This window comes from Tasmannia lanceolata, unplaced genomic scaffold (assembly GCF_043159265.1).
Source record: "Tasmannia lanceolata isolate RefF3 unplaced genomic scaffold, GAP_Taslan_0.1 ptg000036l, whole genome shotgun sequence".
Taxonomy (NCBI): Eukaryota; Viridiplantae; Streptophyta; class Magnoliopsida; order Canellales; family Winteraceae; genus Tasmannia; species Tasmannia lanceolata.
In genome coordinates, this window is record NW_027518713.1 from 5,102,873 (window position 1) to 5,126,261 (window position 23,389).

Here is a 23,389-nt window from a genome sequence, read left to right on the forward strand (position 1 = left end):
AACTTCCCATTTGGGTTATCCTTCCATATGATTCTGTCAGCATCGTTGATGGAGTAGAGCCCTGTTCTCATAATCTTATTGAGTTGGGGCAAATGAGGCTGCTGAGTTATGTGATCCCAACTTCCATCCTGTTTCATACTTTCGATAGATATCTTCTTTGTTATGCAGAAAAGCTCTCCTTCAGAAGTTAGAGTTTTGACGAGCCCATCCGGATGCCAAGGTTCGGTCCAGAAGTCTATGTCTCTGCCTTTTCCCACACAGTAGCACAGATGAGGCTTTGCGAAGTCTCTGCAGTTAAATATACTTCTCACACCCCAGGGCGGATTGGACGGCATTGGTCTATTCCTGAAGTTACTTTTCTTTAAATATTTGACTTTAAACCATCGAACCCACAGGGATCTCCTGTTATCAACAATGTGCCAGAGGAGTTTCATCTGGGAGGCTTTGTTGATGTCAACTACTCTGCGAATGCCCACACCACCTTCTGATTTAGGTCTACATACCGATTCCCAAGCAATTGGATGGTACTTTTTCTGATGGTCAGGTCCCCCCCAAAGGAAGTTCCGAAAATTTTTCTCAATCTCGAGCAAAATTTCCATGGGAATGTTGTAGGTGGCAGACCAATATATCTGGAAGGAGTTGAGGACAGATTTGATCATTTCGATTCTCCCAGCCCTGGAAAGCTTTTTGTTATTCCACATGCCCAATCTACGCCGAATTTTGGTAAGCAGAGGTTGGCAATCCTGGCTGGACAGCCTCTTAGTGATCAGGGGAAGCCCCAGGTATTTAATTGGGAGCGTTCCAGGATTAATGCAGAGGGAGGTGCAGATCTGAGCCTTTAGGTGGTCAGGAATTCCAGATAGGAACACTTCACTTTTCTGAATATTGACAGCAAGACCTGAAATGAGTTGGAAGGAATGGAGACAATCTTTTATACCTGCAATAGATTCGATGTCTGGGGTGATAAAAATCATTACATCATCAGCATACATGACATGGTTAATATGGAGATTTCCTTTGGAGAAAGGTGTTTTAATTTTACCCATGACATGAGCCGTATTCAGCATGCAGGAGAAGATTTCCATTACGAGGCAGAATAGCAGCGGGGACAGGGGGTCCCCTTGTCTTAGCCCATTTGTAGACTAAAAGAATCCCTTCGGGGATCCATTGAGAAGAACGGAGAAGGATGCTGAGGCAATGCACTTAGAAATCCAGGTGCACCACATAGGAGGGAACCCAATCTTGCTCATGAAACCAAGGAGAACTCCATGGATAACATAATCATAAGCTTTTTTCAGGTCAAGCTTGATACACAGGGCTTTAGTGTTGGAGAGCTTGTGGAAGTTGTGACATAGATCATGAGTGAGGAGAACATTATCTTGGATTAACCGATCCTTGATGAAGGCAGACTGGTGAGGGCTGACAATCTGGTTCATAATTTTACTTAGTCTATAAGCCATAAGCTTGGTTATGATTTTATAGAAGAAGTTGCACAAGGAGATGGGCCTGAATTGGTTTGGGGAGGAGGCTCCACTACATTTGGGGATCAGAGCTATAAAGGTGGTATTGAAAGCAGGAAGGAGATTGCCAGATCAAAAGAAATACTGGATAGCTTTAATAACCTCGCCCCCAATTAAATACCAGAATTGCTTAAAGAAAGCCCCATTAAAACCATTAGGTCCGGGGGCTCGATTCCCATCACAGTTGAACACCACCTCTTTTATCTCCTCAGCCCCGAAAGGCTTAACGAGATCATGGGCCTCATCAGAGGACAGCTTGTACTGTGGTTCGGGAAGATCTCCAATCATAGAGATATTGTGATTAAGCAGGCAAGAAAAATGATTTACCAGAATGTCAGCAATTCCTTGGGATTCAGTACAGATCTCTCCATTCTGGTCTTCAATCGCCTGAATCTGATTCTGATTTCTTCGCAAGGACATGGCAGAGTGAAAAAACTCGGTATTTGAGTCACCAAGATTTAACCAGTTGACGCGGGATTTTTGATGAAACAAGCTCTCCTCCTGCTTGGCTATCCGGATGAACTTCTACCGAATGGCTTTTTCCTCATCTCTGAGGCTACTGTTCCTCGGATCTACCGCGACCTTTGTTTGGATCTCATCCAACGTTTTCCTGATTTGAGGTGCTAGGATGTCCACCCTCTCAAAGCTATTTCGATTCCAATCTTTTATAGCTCTCTTGGTCCCTTGGAGTTTCTTGAAAATTATGAAAATAGGGTTCCCACGGATCTTTGAGTTCCAAGCTCTTTCAACAACCTCATAGAGGGAAGTGTCACATAGCCACATATTATGAAATTTGAAAGGTTTCCCGCCTGTATTATGCACAGGAGAAGTGAGGACAATGATAGGGGAGTGATCGGACAAGCCAGGATTCTTGTATTGAACATAAGAGGTGGGAAATACTTGCAGCCATTCCTCATTTACTAAACCTCTGTCAAGTCTACGAAGTTTAAGGTTACCAGTACAAGATTTGTTATTCCAAGAAAGGATTTGACCAACTGATCTCAAGTCTAAAAGAGAGCAGCCCTCAATACAATCATTGAAATCATTCATGTCTGAGAGATTAGGATCAGCTCCTCCCCATCTTTAATCAGCGAATCTAGTGATATTAAAATCCCCCAAAGCAATCCAAGGCTGCTGAATCGCAGAAGAAATCCCCACTAAAGAAGACCAGAGGTGCCTGCGTTCAATAGCATCATTTGAGGCATAGATAGCAGAAATCGTTATTGATTGGCCAGCTAGAATGGCATGACATTCCCCATGTATTATTTGGGAAGTCTTATAGAGGACTTGGAATTGTACCACCTTTGGGTCCCAAAGGACCTAGATTCTGCCTTCGACACAGAAATCATAATTTGTTTGGGACTCCCAATTTTCACATATTGCGGAAGTGATCTGCTGCAGATCATCTTTCTTTGCTTTGGTTTCCGTTAGGCAAATAAGGGAGAGCTTGTTCTCTTGAATAAATCTCTTTATATCCCCCCTTTTAGTTTCGGAGCATAGGCCCCTAACATTCCATGCTCCCATAACTACCATCAGGACAGGTTGTGGTGATGTTGGTGGGCCTACCTGATGGAGACAATTTGCATTCCTGAGTTAGGGAGCTAGCAGTGCCATTCAGGTCCTGTATCTCCTGGTTTTGACCTGTAACCTTGGCATTACATTTATCAAGTGCTGTTTCATTAAGAATCTCGAGAGCCATGTAGCTGTTCTGCACCGTAAGGCCGGGGCTACGGAGGAGCGACTGACCAGGAGATGAGCCCTTGCTTAGTTCATTTTGCTCAACCCGATCCTGACTTTCACCCACCACTTGAAATTCATGTCCTTCATCTTCAGCCAGGGCTTCAAAGCTATTTTGGATCTGAATTGCTTTCTCTGCCACCCGAGAGCTGACGCCATGTTGTTTACTGCTCTGCTTAACAACTTGGGGGTGCTTTGTGAGGATGTTTTGCTCAGACCTTTCCTCCCTATCCCCATCTTGAGTGGCTTCTTGTTGGGGGTCCTTAGAAGGGGGTTTAACTGGCCTCCATTCCTGTTTATAATTTTGCTGGGTTAGCTGAACATTCTTGGGGCATGCCTCAGAGGTATGGCTGAAATTTAGGCAGGTTATGCATGCTAATGGTTTCCAGTCATATTGCACACTTTGGAGGTGAATCCCATAGGGGGTATGTATGGGTATGGTATCAGGAAATTCGGCCCCTGCGTCCACTTCCACACACATACGAGCATAACTGAGCCTTGTTTCTTCAGCAGTCCTTGAGTCCATGTACAGAGGATTCCCAATGAAACTAGCAATTTTACTTAATCCTTTAGCACTCCAGAACTCGAGAGGCAAGCCTGGAAAGCGAACCCACACAGGGATTGAGGTCAGGTTTAGTTTCTCAAGGGGTGTCCCAGGTTTCCACTTTCTTAGAATCAAAGGTCTCCCAGCATAGGAGTGCTCCCCTGATTCCATCACTGAGTCACAATCTTCCAAACAAGTGAACTGAAATAAGTAAAATCCATTATTAAGAGAAAAAATCTGCAAGTCCCCCTTAAGTGTCCACTTTCTCGAGAGGTTTTCTCTCAGGTTCATGAAATAGGGTCTCCTCCCAATAAAATAGCCCACCAAAGAAGTTCTCCATTTACATCCAGTCTCTTCTAGCTCCTCATTTTCGAAAGAAATCCTCTTCTTCCCCGAATCAGCCAAAACAGGGTTCACAAACTCAAGTTTTGAAAGCCCCTTGGTTGAGGTCTTTTCAAAGAGGGATCTCCAAGGGCCAGGTGATCCCTGGATTGTAGTAGCTCCTTTCTCTAGATTTGGGCCTCTATCAACAGAATTTGAAGTATTTGAAATTTTGGGTGGGAGGGAAAGATGGGATCTAGTGGTCTCGTGGGAATGGGCGCTGGAAGGGGGGCTTTTTCGGTTTGAAATGTCTAGTGGACGGGTATAATTCCCAGGGGTATAAGGGAAAGAGCTGGAGAAAAGTGGGCCATGGTTGATTTTCTCCACTTTAGCAGCTGCAATTAGCTTTTGGTTGAGGATAGGGCTGTGACCTGGGGTTAAAGGACTAGGGACAGATAAGATTGGGACAGAGGAGACAGCAGAGGGTAGGTGTTGACTGACAGGTGTCACAGAACAGACTGCTGGACAAAACCCCTTTCCCTGAATGTGGTGGTTTGTTCCCTGGTTTTCTGGATCAAAGGAGGAGCTGCCAAATAAGGAAGGTTTCTCTCCATCATTCTCATCTTCTCCATTTTGCCATGCCAAAGGTAGAAAGTTGTTAAGGGTGGGTGGGTGGGGGTGGAGCACAATGGATGGCTTGAGGGATATGGGATTTTCGAGGAGGAGGGGTTTTGGAAGATAGTCCAGACGACTTCTTTGATTTTTTAAGAGAGATAGAAGACTGAGATGAGTTTTTTGTGAACCTTTTGTGCATTCGAGTACCTCGCTTGAAGTGAGTTGAGGGATCATGTTCATTTCCAGGGGGATCACCAAGAGGAAACAAGTTCTTTAGGTATGCAATACGCTGGGCAGAGTTTACACCTTTTACAGAGAGAGAAGAATCCTTTGGTTCAACATGGATGGGGAGCGTTTCAAACTCATGGGTATCCTCCAGCTCACTATCTGCTGGAAACACATTTCCATGGGAAGAGGGGGAGCTCTTACCTGGTTCGAAGAGAGGTGATAGCTGGGGTTCAACCATAGAAGAGAGCCCATCGAAATGATAGATTGCCTCAAGCTCACGAGTTGCTTGAGGCACAGATCCATGGGATGAAGGAGGAGTGCCATAACCAGCAGGTTTTGAACTGACCCAAAAACGGCCTTCCACAGGGCCTTTGCCTGGGTCAGGAGGAATCTCCATGGCCTGGAAACCCTCCAAACCACCCAAAAAACCAAAAAATATTAAAAAGAAATTAGCTCCCCAGGAGGGAGGAAGGAAAGAGAAGGGTTTGGGACCTTGGCCTCCAGCTGGAAGGCCGGAGGAAGAAGACGACCTCCTCGAAGAGGAAGTTTCTCTCACTAGAAATCTCAGAGTTTCTCTCACTAGTCGTGAGGAAACTTGGTGGTTGAGCTTTTGAGTGAGTTGTGGTCATTCAATCGGAGGTAGCTCTGTAAACTGCTAGGCGAAAGCGCGAGTCTAACTATTTCTATCATAACTCTTAAAATACTTGGAGTTTTTCATCTCTGTTTCTTCCGTTTTCAACTACATCTGTGATTTAGTTGAAAAGGGTTGGAGATTGAAAAAATAAAAAAAGTTTCTTAGTTTAGAAACTTTGTAAAACATCAATCTTTTAGAAATTGGAGACCTTAGAGATTGTACCAAAGAGCTTTTAGCCAAGTTTTGAGATGATGATGAGATGGTTTTGAATCCTAGATTTAGTTGATGAATGAAGGAGATTGAAAAAATAGAAAGTTTCTTAATAAAACATTAATCTTTTAGACACAGGAAACACTAGAGATAATGTTAACAAGCTTTTAGCTAAGGTTTGCGATAAGGATGAGATGGTATTGAATCTTAGATTTAGTTGATAAAGGATGGAGATTGAAAAAATAGAAAGTTTCTTATTTTAGAAACTACATAAAACGTCCATGTTTAAGACATAAGAAACCCTAGAAATTGTGTCGAGGACCTTTTAGCCAAGTTTTGAGATGAAGATGAGATGGTATTGAATCTTAGATTTAGTTGAAGAAGGATGGAGATTGAAAAAATAGAAAGTTTCTTATTTTAGAAACTTTATAAAACATCAATCTTTTAGACGTAGTAAACCGTAGAGATGGTGTCAATGAGCTTTTTGCCTAGTTTTGAGATGGGGATGAGATAGTGTTGAAACTTAGATTTAGTTGATGAAGGATGGGAATTGAAAAAATAGAAAGTTTCTTATTTTAGAAACTTTATAAAAAATCTATCTTTTAGACATAAGAGACCTTAGAGATTGTGTCATTGAGCTTTAAGCTAGGGTTTGGGATGATGATGAGATGGTATTGAATGTTAGATTTAGTTGATTAATTATGGAAATTTAAAAAATAGAAAGTTTCTAATATTAGAAACTTTATAAAACATACATCTTTTAATGTAGGAAACCTTAGAGATGATGACAAATAGCTTTTACCCAAGTTTTGAGATGAGAATGAGAGGGTATTAAATCATAGAGTTTGTTGATGAAGGATGAAGATTGAAAAAATAGAATGTTTCTTATTTTAGAAACTTTATAAAACATACATCTTTTACACATAGGAAACCTTAGAGACGGTGTAAATGAGCTTTTGGGCAAGTTTTGGGATGAGAATGAGATGGTATTGAATCTTAGAATTAGTTGATGAAGGATGGGAATTGAAAAAATAGAAAGTTTTTTTTATTATAAACTTTATAAAACATCTATCTTTTAGACATATGAAACCCTAGAGATGCTGTGAATGAGCTTTTAGCCAAGTTTTGAGATCAGGATGAGATGGTATTGAATCTTAAATTTAGTTGATAAAGGTTGGAGATTGACAAAATAGAAAGTTTCTTATTTTAGAAACTTTATAAAACATCAATCCTTTAGATATAGGAAACCCCATAGATGGTGTCAAGGACCTTTTAGCCAAGTTTTGAGATAAGGATTAGATGGTATTGAATCTGAGATTTACTTGATAAAGGATGGAGAATGAAAAAAAAGAAAGTTTCTTATTTTATAAACTTTGTAAAACATCCATCTGTTAGATATAAGAGAACCTTGAGATGATGTCAACGAGCTTTTAGCCAAGTTTTTGGATGATGATGAGAAACTTTATAAAACTTCCCTCTTTTAGAAAGAGAAAACCCTAGAGATGGTGTGAAGGAGCTTTTAACTAAGTTTTGAGATGAGGATGTGATGATATTGAATCTTAGATTTAGGTGATGAAGGATGGAAATTGAAAAAATAGAAAGGTTCTTATTTTAGAAACTTTATAAAACATCCATCGTTTAGACATAGGAAAACCTAGAGATGGTGTCAAGGAGCTTCTAACTAAGTTTTCATATGAGGATGAGATGGTATTGAAACTTGGATTTAGTTGATAAAGGGTGGAGATTGAAACAATTGTAAGTTGCTTATTTTTGAAACTTTATAAAAGATCCATCTTTTAGATATACGTGACCCTAGAGATGGTGTCAAGGACCTATTAGCCATGTTTTGGGATGAGGATAAGATGATATTTAATCTTAGATTTAGTTGACGAAGAATAGAGGTTGAAAAAATAGAAAGTTTCTTAAAGTAGAAACTTTATAAAACATTAATCTTTTAGACATAAGAGACCCTAGAGATGGTGTGAAGGAGCATTTAGCCAAGTTTTGAGATCAGGATGAGATGGTATTGAAACTTACATTTAGTTGATAAAGGATGGATATTGAAAAAAATAGAAAGTTTCTTATTTTAGAAGCTTTATAAAACATCAATCTTTTAGACATAAGAGACCCTAGAGATGGTGTCAGGAGCTTTTAGCCAAGTTTTGGGATGGCGATCAGAAACTTTATAAGACATCCTTCTCTTAGACAGAGGAAACCCTATAATTGGTGTGAAGGAGCTTTTAGCAAAGCTTTGAGATGAGGATAAGATGATATTGAATCTTAGATTTAGTTAATGAATGATGGAAATTGGAAAAATAGAAAGTTTCTTATTTTAGAAACTATATAAGACATCCATCTTTTAGACATAGTAAAACCTATGGATGGTGTTAAGGAGCTTTTAACTAAGTTTTGAGATGAGGATGAGATGGTATTGAATCTTAGATTTAGTTGATAAAGGGTGGAGATTGAAAAAATTGTAAGTTGCTTATTTTTGAAACTTTATAAAACATCCATCTTTTAAACATACGAGACCTTAGAGATGGTGTGAAGGAGATTTTAGCCATGTTTTGGGATGAAGATAAGATGATATTGAATCGTAGTTTTAGTTGACGAAGTATGGAGATTGAAAAAATAGAAAGTTTCATATATTAGAAACTTTATAAAACATTCATATTTTAGACATAGGAGACCCTAGAGATGATGTCAATCATCTTTTAGCATAGTTTTAGGATGATGATGAGATGGTATGAAATCTTAGTTTTAGTTTATGAAGGATGGTGATTGAAAAAATAGAAAGTTTCTTATTTTAGAAACTTTAGTAAACATCCATCTTTTAGACATAGGAAACCCTAGAGATGACGTCAACGAGCTTTTTGCCAAGTTTTGGGAAGAGAATGAGAGGGTATTGAATCTTAGATTTAGTTGATGAAAGACGAATATTGAAAAAATAGAAGCTTTCTTATTTTAAAAACCTTATAAAACATCAATCTTTTACACAAAAGGAAACCCTAGAGATGGTGTAAAGGAGCTTTTAGCCAAGTTTTAAAATCAGGAAGAGATGGTATTGAATCTTAGATTTAGTTGATGAAGGATAGACATTGAAAAAACAGAAAGTTTCTTATTTTAGTAACTTCATAAAACATCAATATTTTAGACATAGGAAACCCTAGAGATGGTGTAAAGGAGCTTTTAGCCAGGTTTTGAGAAGAAGTTTAGATGGTATTGAATCTTAGATTTAGTTAATCAAGGATGGTGATTGGAAAACTTGAAAGTTTCTTATTTTAGAAACTTTAAAAAATTTCTATCTTTTAGACGTAGGAAACACTAGAGTTGGTGTCAATGAGCTTTTAGCTAAGTTTTGGGATGAGGATGAGATGGTATTTCATCTGAGATTTAATTGTTAAAGGATAGAGATTGAAAAAATTAAAAGTTTTCTTATTTTAGAAACTTTATAAAACAACAATCTTTTAAACATAAGAAACCCTAGAAATTGTGTCAAGGAGCTTTTAGCCAAGTTTTGAGATGAGGATGAGATGGTATTGAATATTAGATTTAGTTGATAAAGGGTAGAGATTGAAGAAATTGTAATTTTCTGATTTTACAAACGTTATAAAACATTCATCTATTAAACATACGAAACCCCATTGATAATGTCAATGAGCTTTTAGTCAAGTTTCGAGATGAGGATTATTTGGTATTGAATATTAGATTTAGTTGATAAAGGATGGAGATTGAAAAAAATAGAAAGTTTTTTATTTTAGAAACTTTGTAAAACATCCATCTTTTAGAAATAGAACCCTAGACATGTTTTGAATGAGCTTTTAGCCAAGTTTTGAGATGAGGATGAGATGGTTTTTAATCTTTGAATTAGTTGGTGAATGATTGAGATTGAAACAATAGAAAGTTTCTTATTTTAGAAACTTTATAAAACATCAATCTTTTAAACATAGGAAATCCTAGAGATAGTGTCAATGAGCTTTTAGCCAAGTTTTGATATGAGGATTTGATGATATTGAATCTTAGATTTAGTTGATCATTGATAGAAATTGAAAAAATAGAAAGTTTTGAATTTTAGAAACTTTTCAAATATCCACCTTTTACTCATAAGAAACCCTATAAATAGTGTGAAGGAACATTTAGCCAAGTTTTGAGACGAGGATGACATGGTATTTAATCATAGATTTAGAGTATGAATGATGGAGATTGAAAAAATAAAAAGTTTATTATTTTATATACTTTATAAAACATTAATCTTTTAGACTTAGGAAACCCTACAGATGCTGTCAAGGAGCTTTTAGCCAAGTCTTGAGATGAGGATTAGTTGGTATTGAATCTTAGATTTAGTTGAAAAAAGATGGAGATTGAAAAAATAGAAAGTTTATTATTTTAGAAACTTTGTAAAACATTCATCTTTTGGACATAGGAGATCATAGAGATAGTGTCAATGACCTTTTACCCAAGTTTTAAGATGAGGATGAGATGGTATTGAATCTTAGATTTAGTTGAAGAAAGATGAAGATTGGAAAAATAGAAAGTTTTTTATTTTAGAAACTATATAAAACATCCATCTTTCAGACGTAAGAAACCTTAGAGATGGTGTGAAGGAGCTTTTAGCCAAGTTTCAGAAACTTTTTAAACATCCATCTTTTAGGCATATGAAACCTTATAGGTGGTGTCAAGGCGGTTTTAGCCGTGTTTTGAAATGTAAATTTGATGGTATTGAAGCTTAGATTTAGTTGATCAAGGATGGAGATTGAAAAAATAGAAAATTTATAATACATCAATCTTTATGACATAGGAAACCCCATAGATGGTGTCAATGAACTTTTAGCCAAGTTTTTAGAAGAAGAGTAGATGGTATTGAATCTGAGATTTAGTTGATCCAGGATGGAGAATGAAAAAATAGAAAGTTTCTTATTTTATAAACTTTATAAAACATTCATCTTTTAGACATAAGAGACCCTAGAGATGGTGTCAACGAGCTTAAAGCCAAGTTTTGAGATAATGATGAGAAACTTTACAAAACATTCATCTTTTAGAAAGAGAAAACCCTAGAGATGGTGTGAAGGAGCTTTTAGCCAAGTTTCGAGATGAGGATGAGATGATATTGAATCTTAGATTTAGATGATGAAGGATGGAAATTGAAAAAATAGAAAGTTTCTTATTTTAGAAACTTTATAAGACATCCATCTTTTAGACATAGGAAAACCTAGAGATGGTGTCAAGGAGCTTCTATCAAAGTTTTAACTTGAGGATGAGATGGTACTGAAACTTGGATTTAGTTGATAAAGGGTGGAGATTGGAAAAAATTGTAAGTTGCTTATTTTTGAAACTTTAAAAAAGATGCATCCTTTAGACATACGTGACCCTAGAGATGGTGTCAAGGACCTTTTAGGCATGTTTTGGGATAAGGATAAAATGATATTGAATCTTAGAATTAGTTGACGAAGAATGGAGATTGAAAAAAATTGAAAGTTTCATATAGTAGAAACTTTAGAAAACATTAATCTTTTAGACATAAGAGACCCTAGAGATGGTGTAAAGGAGCTTTTACCTAAGTTTTGAGAGGAGGATGACAAGGTATTGAACCTTACATTCAGTTGATAAAGGATGGAGATTGAAAACATAGAAAGTTTCTTATTTTAGAAACTTAATAAAACATCCATCTTTTAAGCATAAGAGACCCTAGAGATGGTGTCAATGAGCTCCTAGCTAAGTTTTGAGATGATGATCCGAAACTTTATAAAACATCCTTCTTTTAGACAAAGGAAACCCTAGAGATGGTGTGAATGAGCTTTTAGCAAAGTTTTGAGCTGAGGATAAGATATTGAATCTTAGATTTAGTTGATGAATGATGGAAATTGAAAAAAAAAGTTTCTTATTTTAGAAACTATATAAGACATACATCTTTTAGACATAGGAAAACCTAGAGATGGTGTTAAGGAGCTTTTAACCAAGTTTTGAGATAAGGATGAGATGGTATTGAATCTTAGATTTAGTTGATAAATGGTAGAGATTGAAAAAATTGTAAGTTGCTTATTGTTTAAACTTTATGAAACATCCATCTTTTAAATATACGAGACCTTAGAGATGGTGTGAAGGAGATTTTAGCCCTGTTTTGGGATGAAGATAAGATGATATTGAATCTTAGATTTAGTTGACGAAGTATGGAGATTGAAAAAATAGAAAGTTTCATATATTAGAAATTTTATAAAACATTCATCTTTTAGACATAGGAGACCCTAGAGATGGTGTCAATGACTTTTTAGCCAAGTTTTGGGATGATGATGAGATGGTATAAAATCTTACATTTAGTTTATTAAGGATGGAGATTGAAAAAGTAGAAAGTTTCTTATTTTAAAAACTTTAGAAAACATCCATCTTTTAGATATAGGAAACCCTGGAGATGACGTCAACGAGCTTTTGGCCAAGTTTTGGGATGAGAATGAGAGGGTATCGAATCTTAGATTTAGTTGATGAAGGATGAATATTGAAAAAATAGAAAGTTTCTTATTTTAGAAAACTCATCCAGCTTTTACACATAGGAAACCCTAGAGATGGTGTCAAGGAGCTTTTAGCCAAGTTTTAAGATGAGGAAGAAACTTTATAAAACATCAATCTTTTAGACATAGGAAACCCTAGAGATGGTGTAAATGAGCTTTTAGCAAAGTTTTGAGAAAAGGTTTAGATGGTATTGAATATTAGATTTAGTTAATCAAGGATGATGATTGAAAAAATAGAAAGTTTCTTATTTGAGAAACTTTTAAAAACTTTCGTCTTTTAGACGTAGGAAACCCTAGAGATGATGTTAATGAGCTTTTAGCTATGTTTTTGAATGAGGATGAGATGGTATTGAATCTTAGATATAATTGATAAAGGATGGAGGTTGAAAAAATTAAATGTTTCTTATTTTAGAAACTTTATAAAACAACAATCTTTTAAACATAAGAAACCCTAGAGATGGTGTCTAGGAGCTTTTAGCTAAGTCTTGAGATGAAGATGAGATGGTATTGAATCTTAGATTTTTTTTTTTTTGGTTGGTAAGCTGGGGTTAGGCAGACCTCGACCAGATATATTAAGAACAATAGAAATGATTACAAAGGGGGGCCACAAGGGCTACAAAGGCTAATAGCCAATAAGAAAATCAAAGTGGATTGCTGAAAAATGCCACAAGGTGGGCTACAGATAGCACTACAGCACCAACATCTAGAAACAATACTTGTCTTCACAAGGAACTTGGCCATATTTTGGGATGAGGAGAGAGAAACTTTGAGGAGAGAGAAAAGTCTTCTTCTTCCTCCCCCTCTCTCCGGAGAGAGCCGGCGAAGCGGCAAGGGCCCAAGCCCTTCTTGTTCCTCCCTTCCCTTCTGCGATTTCTAGTGAGAGATACTCTCCTCTTCGTGGAGATCATCTTCTTCCTCAGGCCAGCCGGCTAGAGGCTAAGGGCCCAAGCCCTTCTTGTTTCCTACCTCCCTCCTGGGAAGCTATTCGGTTTTTTGTTGGTGGTTTAGGAGGAATTCCAGACCATGGAGATTCCTCCTGACCCAGGAAAGTCTGCTGTATTGGAAGGCCGGTTCTGGGCAAATCCACAACCAGCTGGTCTTGGCCAATCACCCTCACCCCATGGAAATGTGCCTCAAGCAGTTTGTGAGCTTGAGGATAAATATCTCTTTGATGGGCTCTCTTCTTGTGTTGAACAAAAGCCATCTCCTATCTCTGAACCAGGTATGAATTCTGTCCAGCGTGTTGCATACCTGAAAGAACTGTTCCCTATAGAGGATCATGAACCCTCAACCCATTTCAGGAGAGGTACTAGAGTGCACAAAAGGTTTACCATAACCCCAGCTCAGACTACAAGCTCTCTGAAAAAATCAAAGCAGAGTTCTAGAATTCCTGTGAAAACTCCTTCTTCTCGAAAATCCCAAAGCCCTGAGCTCCAGTCCACACAAGAAATTCGTGCTCCTCCCCTTCCAACTTTTAGCTGCTTCTTACCTCTGAATCTGCAATTTGGAGAAGAAGAGACAGCTGGAGGGAAACCTTCCATTTTGGGAAGTTCTTCCATTGCCCAAGAAAACCAGGAACAAAACCTCCCTTTCCAGGAAAAGGGGTATTGCCCAACAGTTTCTGCTGTGACCCCTGACAGTCAACTCCTACCACCTGACGCCTCCTCATTCCCAACCTTATTTGTTCCCTCCTCATTCCCAACCAGCTTTGTTCTCTCACCAGGACCCAGTCCTTTTTTAAATCAAAAGCTGATTGAAGCAGCAAAAGTGGAGAAAATCAGCATTGGTCCACACCCCCACTCATTTCTCTTTTCAACCCCTGGAAATTATTCCCGCCCAATTGAAATTTCAAACGAAAAAACCCCTTCTCCCAGCTCAGATATTCCCGCCCACTCTGTTGGGACAGCTTCAACGACCATCCCCTTGCCCCTGGAAACTGATGAGTCTGATCTTGCTACTCATTCAGCAACAGGAGCTGATGCTAACCAAGCTAAATCCAGTCCTTGGAGATCCCTCTTTGGGGAAAAATCTACTAAGGGTCTTTCAAAACTTGAGTTTGTAAACCCTGTAATTGCTGATTCGGGGAAGAAGAGGATTTCTTTCGAGAATGAGGAGCTTGAGGAGATTGGATGTAAATGGAGAACTTCTTTGGTGGGATACTTTATTGGTAGGAGGCCGTACTTCATGAATCTGAGAGATAATCTCTCACGAAAGTGGAACCTTAAAGGAGAACTGCAGATTTTTACTCTCTCAAATGGATTTTATTTATTTCAGTTCACCTGTCTGGATGATTGTGACTCAATGCTGGAATCAGGGGAGCACTCCTATGCGGGGAGACCTTTGATTTTACGAAAGTGGAAACCAGGGACACCCCTCGAGAAACTAAACCTTACCTCAATCCCTGTGTGGGTTCGTCTTCCAGGTTTGCCTCTTGAGTTCTGGAGTGCTAAAGGATTAAGTAAAATAGCCAGTTTCATAGGGAATCCTTTGTACATGGATTCAAGGACTGCGGAAGAAACAAGACTAAGTTACGCTCATATGTGTGTGGAAGTGGAAGCAGGGGCAGAATTTCCAGAAATCATTCCCATACACAACACCCCTTATGGGACCCACAACCAAAGTCTGCAATATGACTGGAAACCATCAGCCTGTAAAACCTGTATTGATTTCAGTCATACCTCGGAAGCATGCCCCAAAAATGTTCAGGTTGCGCAGCACAATCATAAGCAGGAATGGCGACCAGTAAAAAATCCCTCTAAGCAACCCCTTCAAGCAGTTAAACCTAATAGAGACCGGGAGGAAAGGCCAGTCAAACCCACTTGTAAATACCCCCAAGTTGTGGAGCAAAGCAAATTTCTAAGTGGTGTCAGCACACATGTGGCGGATACAGCAATCCAGATTCAAAACAGCTTTGATGCCCTGGCTAATGTTGAACGAAATGAAAATGAAGAGGGGGAAGAGAGTGAGGATCAAGTCGAATCCAATATAGATGATCGAGATAAATTGGTAGGCTGTCTTGGAAAAGAATTCGTCCATGTCTTATCTTCATCAGGTGAAATTCCTGTTCAACACTTATTGGTAGGATTAACCGCTCGCCAGAATCCATCTACTCTCAATAGAGCCCATGACCTGAACTTTGAAAGAGCCCTTGACCCGAAATCCGAAAGAGCCCATGACCCGAACTCCGAAAGAGCCCATGACCCGAACTCCGAAAGAGCCCCTTCTCCCCCATCTTTCACTATTACCCAATGAATATTGTAACATCCTGGAACATTAGGGGAATCTGTTCAGCCACAAAGAGAAGGGAAGTTCAAAATCTGATCAGGAGCACTAACGCTCCTATCTGCTGTCTTCAAGAAACTAAAGCCAGAGAACCTATGATGAAGAATCATGTGAAAGATATTTGTGAGTCTTGGGCTTCTCATGGAAATTACGCACATGTTATTAAAGGAAGAGTTTGGATTCTTTGGGATCCAATGAGAGTAAATCTTCAGATTCTATTGGAGTCGAGCCAATTCATTCATGCTGAGGTCCATCTAACCCAAACCAACCAGCGATTTCATCTTACCTCTGTCTATAAGGAATTATGGGGGAGATCGGAAAGCTCTTTGGGAAAATCTTGAATTAGTTAATGTTACCATCCAAGGCCCTTGGATTGTGTTGGGGGATTTCAATGCGATAAGAAGCTATGACGAAAGATCGGGTGGATCTCCTCATAATCAGAACGACATTGAGGATTTTAATAGTTGTATATACAATTGCTATTTGGCGGATCTTCGATCTATTGGTCACTCTCTTTCCTGGAATAATCGAGCCACTAAGAGTGAAAGAAAATATGCAAGATTAGATAGAGCCCTTGTCAATGACCTATGGCTGCAAGACTTCCCTCTTGGCTTTGCTGAGTATAGGCCTCCTGGAATCTCGGACCATAGCCCCATTATTGTGAGTCTAAAAAATCACACTAGTTTGGGCCCAAAACCGTTCAAATTCATGAACATGTGGTTCGATGATGTCTCTATTTATCCTGTTGTTGAAAGAGCTTGGGCTATCAAGTGCATCGGGAATCCTATGTATAGGTTAGTGCACAAACTTAAAGAAGTTAAAAGACAGCTTGTTTCATGGAACAAGGACATTTTTGGTAGAATTGATGTGATGCTTCCTTTAGCTCGCCTCAAACTGGACGACATTCAGATCAAACTTGCAAATAACCCTGCGGATCAAAGAATCAATGAGGCCGAAATTGAAGCCAGAAATGAATTTTGTACGGTCGCTAGGAGGGAAGGGGCGCTTTACAAGCAGAAATCAAGAATTGAGTGGCTGTGCCAAGGTGATTCTAATACAAAATTCTTTCATGCTGCTGTTAGAACCAGAAATCATTCCAATCACATTATGGCTATGGAAAGAGAAGACAAATCCATCTCTTATGATCCTGATAAGATATCTAGTATCTTGGTCAATTTCTATCACAAGCTCTTAAACAGGACCCAAGATCAGAATTCCCACACCCCCAGGCCTAATAAAATTCTTACCTTGGAGGAAGCAAATCATTTATCCCGTGAGGTGACCAAGGAGGAGGTTAGAGAGGCTGTGTTTATGGCCGATGGAGACAAAGCGCCTGGACCTGATGGGTTTAATGGCTCCTTCTTTCAAAAGTTTTGGTATCTTGTTGAAAAAGATTTCACAGATGCGATTCTCAATTTCTTTTCGAAAGCAAAGCTCTTGAAGGAAATCAATAACACCTTCATTTCTCTCATTCCTAAGGTCCCTGGCGCGTCTTCGCCCTCCAAGTTCAGACCTATATCCTTGTGCAACTTCATCTACAAGACGATTACCAAGATTCTTGCGCAGAGATTGAAATTGGTGATAGACAAATTGGTTAACCCTGCCCAATCTGCTTTCATCAGAGGTAGGCAGATACAAGATAATATCTTGTTAACTCATGACATCCTACACAAATTCCACCTCCCCTCTACAAATGCGGCTATGTGTCTTAAAATTGATCTTGCAAAGGCCTTTGACAATGTTAAGAGAGAAGCACTTCTTCAATTTATGGCGGATCAGGGATTCAGTAAACTTTGGTGTAAGTGGGTGGGAGAATGTATTCAGTCTCCCTCCTTTTCTGTTTTGATAAATGGGTCTCCTCAAGGGCACTTCTCTTCATCCAACGGAATTCGCCAAGGAGATCCCATATCCCCTTTGCTGTTCTGTTTAACTATGGAAATGCTCTCCTGGACCCTTGAAGATTCTCAGTTGAAAGGTAATCTCCAATCCCCCTTTACTCATGGAAATGTCTCCATAACACACTTACTTTTTGCGGATGATCTTATGATCTTCGGGGAAGGTTCTGTCAAGTCAGCAAAAGAAATTCTAGCTTGTTTACAAGAATTCTACAGATTCTCTGGCCTCCAACCAAATTTTTCGAAATGTGAGGTCTTCTTTTTTGGAATTAGTTGCAGAGAAAGAAAGGCAATCTCAAAAATTCTGCTCATCCCTGAAGGAAAACTGCCAATCAAATACCTTGGCCTCCCCTTGACCTCTTCAAGACTTTCTTCAAATGATTGTTTCCCGATCATCTCGAAGGTCACTCAAAAAATAAATGGATGGAGTAGTCGTTTTCTCTCCGCTGCTGGAAGGATTGAGTTGGTGAAATCTGTCCTTCACTCTTATCAAGTCTTTTGGTCCTCCTCTTTTAATCTCCCCTCGGGAGTTATAGACAAGCTTGAATGGCTTTGAAGAGATTTTGTTTGGGCTGGAAGTGAAAATTCTAAGAAAGTTCATACGGTGGCTTGGGAATCTATATGCAAGCCTAAGAAAGAAGGTGGCCTGGGTATCCGTAATCTGAGAGACATTAACTCGGCTCTCCAGTGCAAATTACTGTGGAGACTAATTCAGGGAAATAATTCTTTGTGGCGCCAATGGATATTTGCCAAATACATTCAAAACAAGAACATTTGGTCCATGAAGGTTCCCTCCAGACCGTCTTGGGCTTTCCGGAGCATTCTTCGAGCTCGATATACCCTCAAAGATAAGATTTGTTACTTAGTTGGGATCGAAGCTGAAATTGATCTATGGACTCAACCTTGGCATCCAGATGGAGTCCTGAATCAAATCATTTCGAAATCAGTGACTGATTATTCCCTCTCCTCGATGAAAAGTCTGGCTGAGATACATTCAAAGGAAGGCTGGAATCCAATCATAAATAAAACATCTCTCATACAGGAAAAAGCTATTTTGCAAAAGTCTCTCTTTCAGGAGGACGATGAAAACAGAGTAATCTGGAAGCCTAGTACTGATGGCTATTTCTCTATTAATAGTGCTTGGAACGCTATCAGGAAGCATCAGGTGGATATCCCATGGGCTCCTTCAGTATGGTTTATAGGTCACATACCAAGGCAAGCGTTATCTGCTTGGAAAGCTCTTCACAAGAAACTGCTTACTAGAGATCACCAGATATTCAGGAATAGAGTGATGGATGAAGGGTGTCCTCTCTGTAAATCAGAAAAGGAGACAATTAATCACTTATTCTTCAGGTGTGGATTCTCAGCTTGGGTATGCAGGTCCATTTTGTGGCGGTATGGATCTCGAAGAAAACCGAAGAAAACTATGCAGGAAGAAGAAGAGTGGTTACGAACTCATTGTAGAGGTAAGTCTCAAAGTTCCATGGCCATGAAAATTGCATTTGCTTCTGCCATCTACAGGTTATGGGGGGAGAGAAACCTGAGAATTTTTGAAAATAAATCAAATCATAAGATCAAAATCCTCCATATGATTCTTGATGATGTAAAGGCAAGAGCTAACAGCCTCAATCTCAGGGACAGTAAAGAAGTGCACACAGCTGCTGTCGCACACCACTTTGGCTACACAATTTCTGTTCAGGAGAAAGATCTAAAATTCTGCTGTTGGGTTCCCCCTGCTGTGGGAGAATTCAAACTTAACACTGATGCTTCTTTAATTGATGATGGAGGAGGGATTGGAGGAATAATTAGAAACAATGATGGCGAAATAATCCAATTTTTCTCTAAAAATACTGATGGGGAAGAGATTTTCGCCTTGGAGATTCAAGCTATATGCGAAGGAGTGGCTTTGCAAAAAGTCTGGGTATCACTTCTCTTTGGATAGAAGCTGACTCTACCTTTGCTGTAAACTCTTTTAACAAAATTTCCTCTCCTCCGTGGAGAAAAATCCCAGCTATCAATAGAGCCTGGAGTGAGCTGGCAGGAATGTCGTGGAGAATATCCCACATCTGGAGAGAGGGAAATATGGCAGCGGACTTATTATCCAAGAGAGAATGCCCCTTTAAAGGACATTCCACCTTTCAGACGAGAGTTCCTGATGATCTCCTTGCTGTTGTCAAATCTGACAGAGAGCAAACCATGTACCAGAGAATGAAAAACTGAACCATGTTTCCAATGTTTGCCTGTTTAGGTTGTTTTTCTTGTTTTCCTTTTGCCATTATGTGGATAGCCTTTTGGGAGAATGTTCCCCCCTGGCTGGACTTTTGGCCCCCTTGATGTATCTTTTCCTTATTTTTAATGATATCTGGTAGGGGTCTTGCCTAACCCCAGCTTAACCATCAAAAAAAAAAAAAACAAAAAAAAAAAAAAAACTGTACTTGTCTTCAACACATAGCATAGGGGCATTAAGCTAATCTGATGAAGAATGTGAACAAAGAACCACTCCCTCCCAACAGAGATCTGCAAGCGGCTAGCAAGGCACATCCTTCTCTTCTTCACAAGATTGGGACGACTACACTCTAGAATAAACCATCCCATCATAATCAAGGGACACAATGTTCTGGAGATCTGGAGGAATAGAAACTAGCTGAATATCTTCGCCTTTGATAGAGCAATTTGGTTTTGAGAGGTAATCAGCTGCTTAGTTAGCCTCTCTCCAAATATGAGAGATTTCCCAGCTTTTGAATTTGTTAAGCATGTTCATGATCTTCTCAAAAGTAGGGATCTTCTTCCAAGGACAAGTCCACATCTTCTCTATAATTTTCACAGTCATCATCGAATCTGATTCAACCCAGATGTGCTGAGTATTCTTTCTGTGAGCAAGCTCTAAGCCATGTAGGACTGCTTCCATTTCTAACCCATGAATCTCTTCCACAGGTTTATCAACAGAGAACATAGCTATGATATTCCTCTTACCATCTCTTAGAATCCCCCCAATCCCCGCACCTTCTGAGTTGAGATTCTATGATATTTCTCTTAGAATCTTAGATTTAGTTGATAAAGGATGGATATTGAATAAATAAAAAATTTCTAATAATAAAAACTTTATAAAACATCCATCTATTAAACATATGAAACCCCATTGATGGTGTCAAGGATGTTTTAGTCAAGTTTTGAGATGAGGATTATATGGTATTGAATATTAGATTTATTTGATAAAGGATGGAGATTGAAAAAATAGAAAGTTTTTTGTTTAAGAAACTTTGTAAAACATCCATCTTTTAGACATAGGAAACCCTAGAGATGTTTTGAAGGAGATTTTAGCCAAGTTTTGAGATGAGGATGAGATGGTATTTAATCTTAGATTTAGTTGGTAAATGATTGATATTAAAAAAATAGAAAGTTTCATATTTTAGAAACTTTACAAAACATCTAAGAAACCCTAGAGATGGTGTCAAGGAGCTTTTAGCCAAGTTTTGAGATGAGGATTAAATGGTATTAAATCTTAGATTTTGTTGATCACAGATAGATATTGAAAAAACAGAAAGCTTCGAATTTTAGAAATTTTATAAAACATCCACCTTTTAGACATAAGAAACCCTATAGATGGTGTGAAGGAGCTTGTAGCCATGTTTTGGGGTGAGGATGACATGGTATTCAATCATAGATTTAGAATATGAAGGCTGGAATTGAAAAAATAGAAAATTTATTATTTTAGGAACCTTATAAAATATTAACCTTTTAGACTTAGAAAACCCTACAGATGGTGTGAAGGAGCTTTTAGCCAAGTTTTGAGATGGGGATTTGTTGGTATTGAATCTTAGATTTAGTTGATAAAGGACGGAGATTAAAAAAATAGAAAGTTTATTATTTTAGAAACTTTGTAAAATATCCATCTTTTGGACATAAGAGATCCTAGAGATAGTATCAATGAGCTTTTAGCCAAGTTTTGAGATGACGATGAGATGGTATTGAATCTTAGATTTAGTTGAAGAATGATGGAGATTAGAAAAGTAGAAAGTTTCTTATTTTAGAAACTTTATAATACTTCCATCTTTTAGACGTAAGAAACCCTAGAGATGGTGTGAAGGAGCTTTTAGCCAAGTTTGGTGATGAGGTTGCAATGGTATTGAATCTTAGAATTAGTTGATTGAGTTTCTTATTTTAGAAACTTTGTAAAACATCAATCTTTTAGATATATGAAACCTTATAGATGGTGTCAATGAGCTTTTTGCCATGTTTTGAAATAAGGATTTGATGGTATTGAAGCTTAGATTTAGTTGATCAAGGATGGAGATTGAAAAAATAGAAAATTTCTTATTATAGAAAATTTATAAGACATCAATCTTTTAGACATAGGAAACCCAATAGATAGTGTCAACGAGCTTTTAGCAAAATTTTGAGATGAGGATTAGATGGTATTGAACCTTGGATTTAGTTGATCAAGGGTGGAGATTGAAAAAATATTTTAGACAACAGAAACCTTAGAGATGGTGTGAAAGGGCTTTTAGCCAAGTCTTGAGATGAAGATGAGATGATATTTAATCTTAGATTTAGTCGACTGAGGATGGAAATTGAAACTTTATATAACATCCATCTTTTAGACATAGGAAAACCTAGAGATGGTGTCATGGAGCTTTTAACCAACTTTAGGGATGAGAATCTGAGACTAATGAATCTTATAATTAATTGATGAAGGATAGAGATTGAAAAAAATAGAAAGTTTTTTATTTTAGAAACTTTATAAAACATCAATTTTTTAGACTTAGTAAACCCTAGATATGGTATAAAGTTGCTATTAGCCAGGTTCCTAATTGAGGATGAGATGATTTTGAATCTTAGATTTAGTTGATGAAGGATGGAGATTGAAAAAATAGAAAGTTTCTTATTTTTCAAACTTTATCATCCTTTAGACGTATGAAACCCTAGAGATGGTGTCAAGGAGCTTTTAGCGAAGTTTTGAGATGAGGATGAGATGGTATTTAATCTGAGATTTAGTTGATGAAAGATGGAGGTTGAAACAATAGAAAGTTTCTTATTTTAAAAACTTTATAAATTATCAATCTTTTAGACTTAGTAGACCCAAGAGATTGTGTGAAGGATCTTTTAGCTAAGGTTTAAGATGATGAGATGGTATTGAATCTTAGATTTTGTGTATGAAGGATGGAGATTGAAAAAAAAGAAAGTTTCTTCTTCTGGAAATTTTTTAAAATATCTATCTTTTAGACAATAAAAACTGTAGAGATAGTGTGAAGGACCTTTTAGCTAAGTTTTGAGATGACGATGCGATGGTATTAAATCATAGATTTAGTTGATGAAGGATGGGGATTGTAAAAAAAGAAAGTTTCTGAATTTATAAACTATATAAAACATCTATCTTTTAAACATAGAAAATCCTAGAGATGATGTCAACGAGCTTTTAGCCATGTTTTGAGATGAGGATTAGATGGTATTGAATCTTAAATTTAGTTGATTAAGGATAGAGATTGAAAAATAGAAAGTTTCTGATTTTAGAATATTTATTTTTCTTTTAGACTTAGTAAACCATAGAGATGGTGTGAAGGAGCTTTTAGCCAAGTTTTGACATGATGATGAGAGGGTATTGTATCTTAGATTTAGTTGATTAAACTTTGAGATTTGAAACATAGAAGAAAGTTCCTTATTTTAGAAACTTTATAAAACATCATTCTTTAAGACATAGGGAGCCCTAGTGATGGTATCAAGGAGGTTTTAACCATGTTTTGAGATGAGAATGAGATGATATTGAATCTTAGAATTTGTTGATAAATGATGAAAATTGAAAAATAGAAAGTTTCGTATTTTAGATTTTAGAAACTTTATAAAACATCCATCTTTTAGACATAAGAGACCCTAGATAATATGTCATGGTGCGTTTAACCATG

General features: G+C 37.9%; 2 protein-coding genes across 2 annotated transcripts; both read right to left on the reverse strand.

The window, feature by feature from the left end:
- Positions 1-1,142: 1,142 nt before the first annotated feature.
- On the reverse strand, positions 1,143-1,940 carry LOC143859714 (uncharacterized). The gene is made up of 2 exons (XM_077370365.1): positions 1,623-1,940; positions 1,143-1,427 (listed from the first exon to the last, which is right to left on the reverse strand). Exons 1-2 carry the CDS (start codon positions 1,938-1,940, stop codon positions 1,143-1,145), a joined length of 603 nt encoding a protein of 200 aa, XP_077226480.1.
- A 105-nt stretch (positions 1,941-2,045) lies between these two features.
- LOC143859715 (uncharacterized) lies at positions 2,046-2,570 on the reverse strand. The gene has a single exon (XM_077370366.1). It carries the CDS (start codon positions 2,568-2,570, stop codon positions 2,046-2,048), a length of 525 nt encoding a protein of 174 aa, XP_077226481.1.
- Between the last annotated feature and the right edge of the window lie 20,819 nt (positions 2,571-23,389).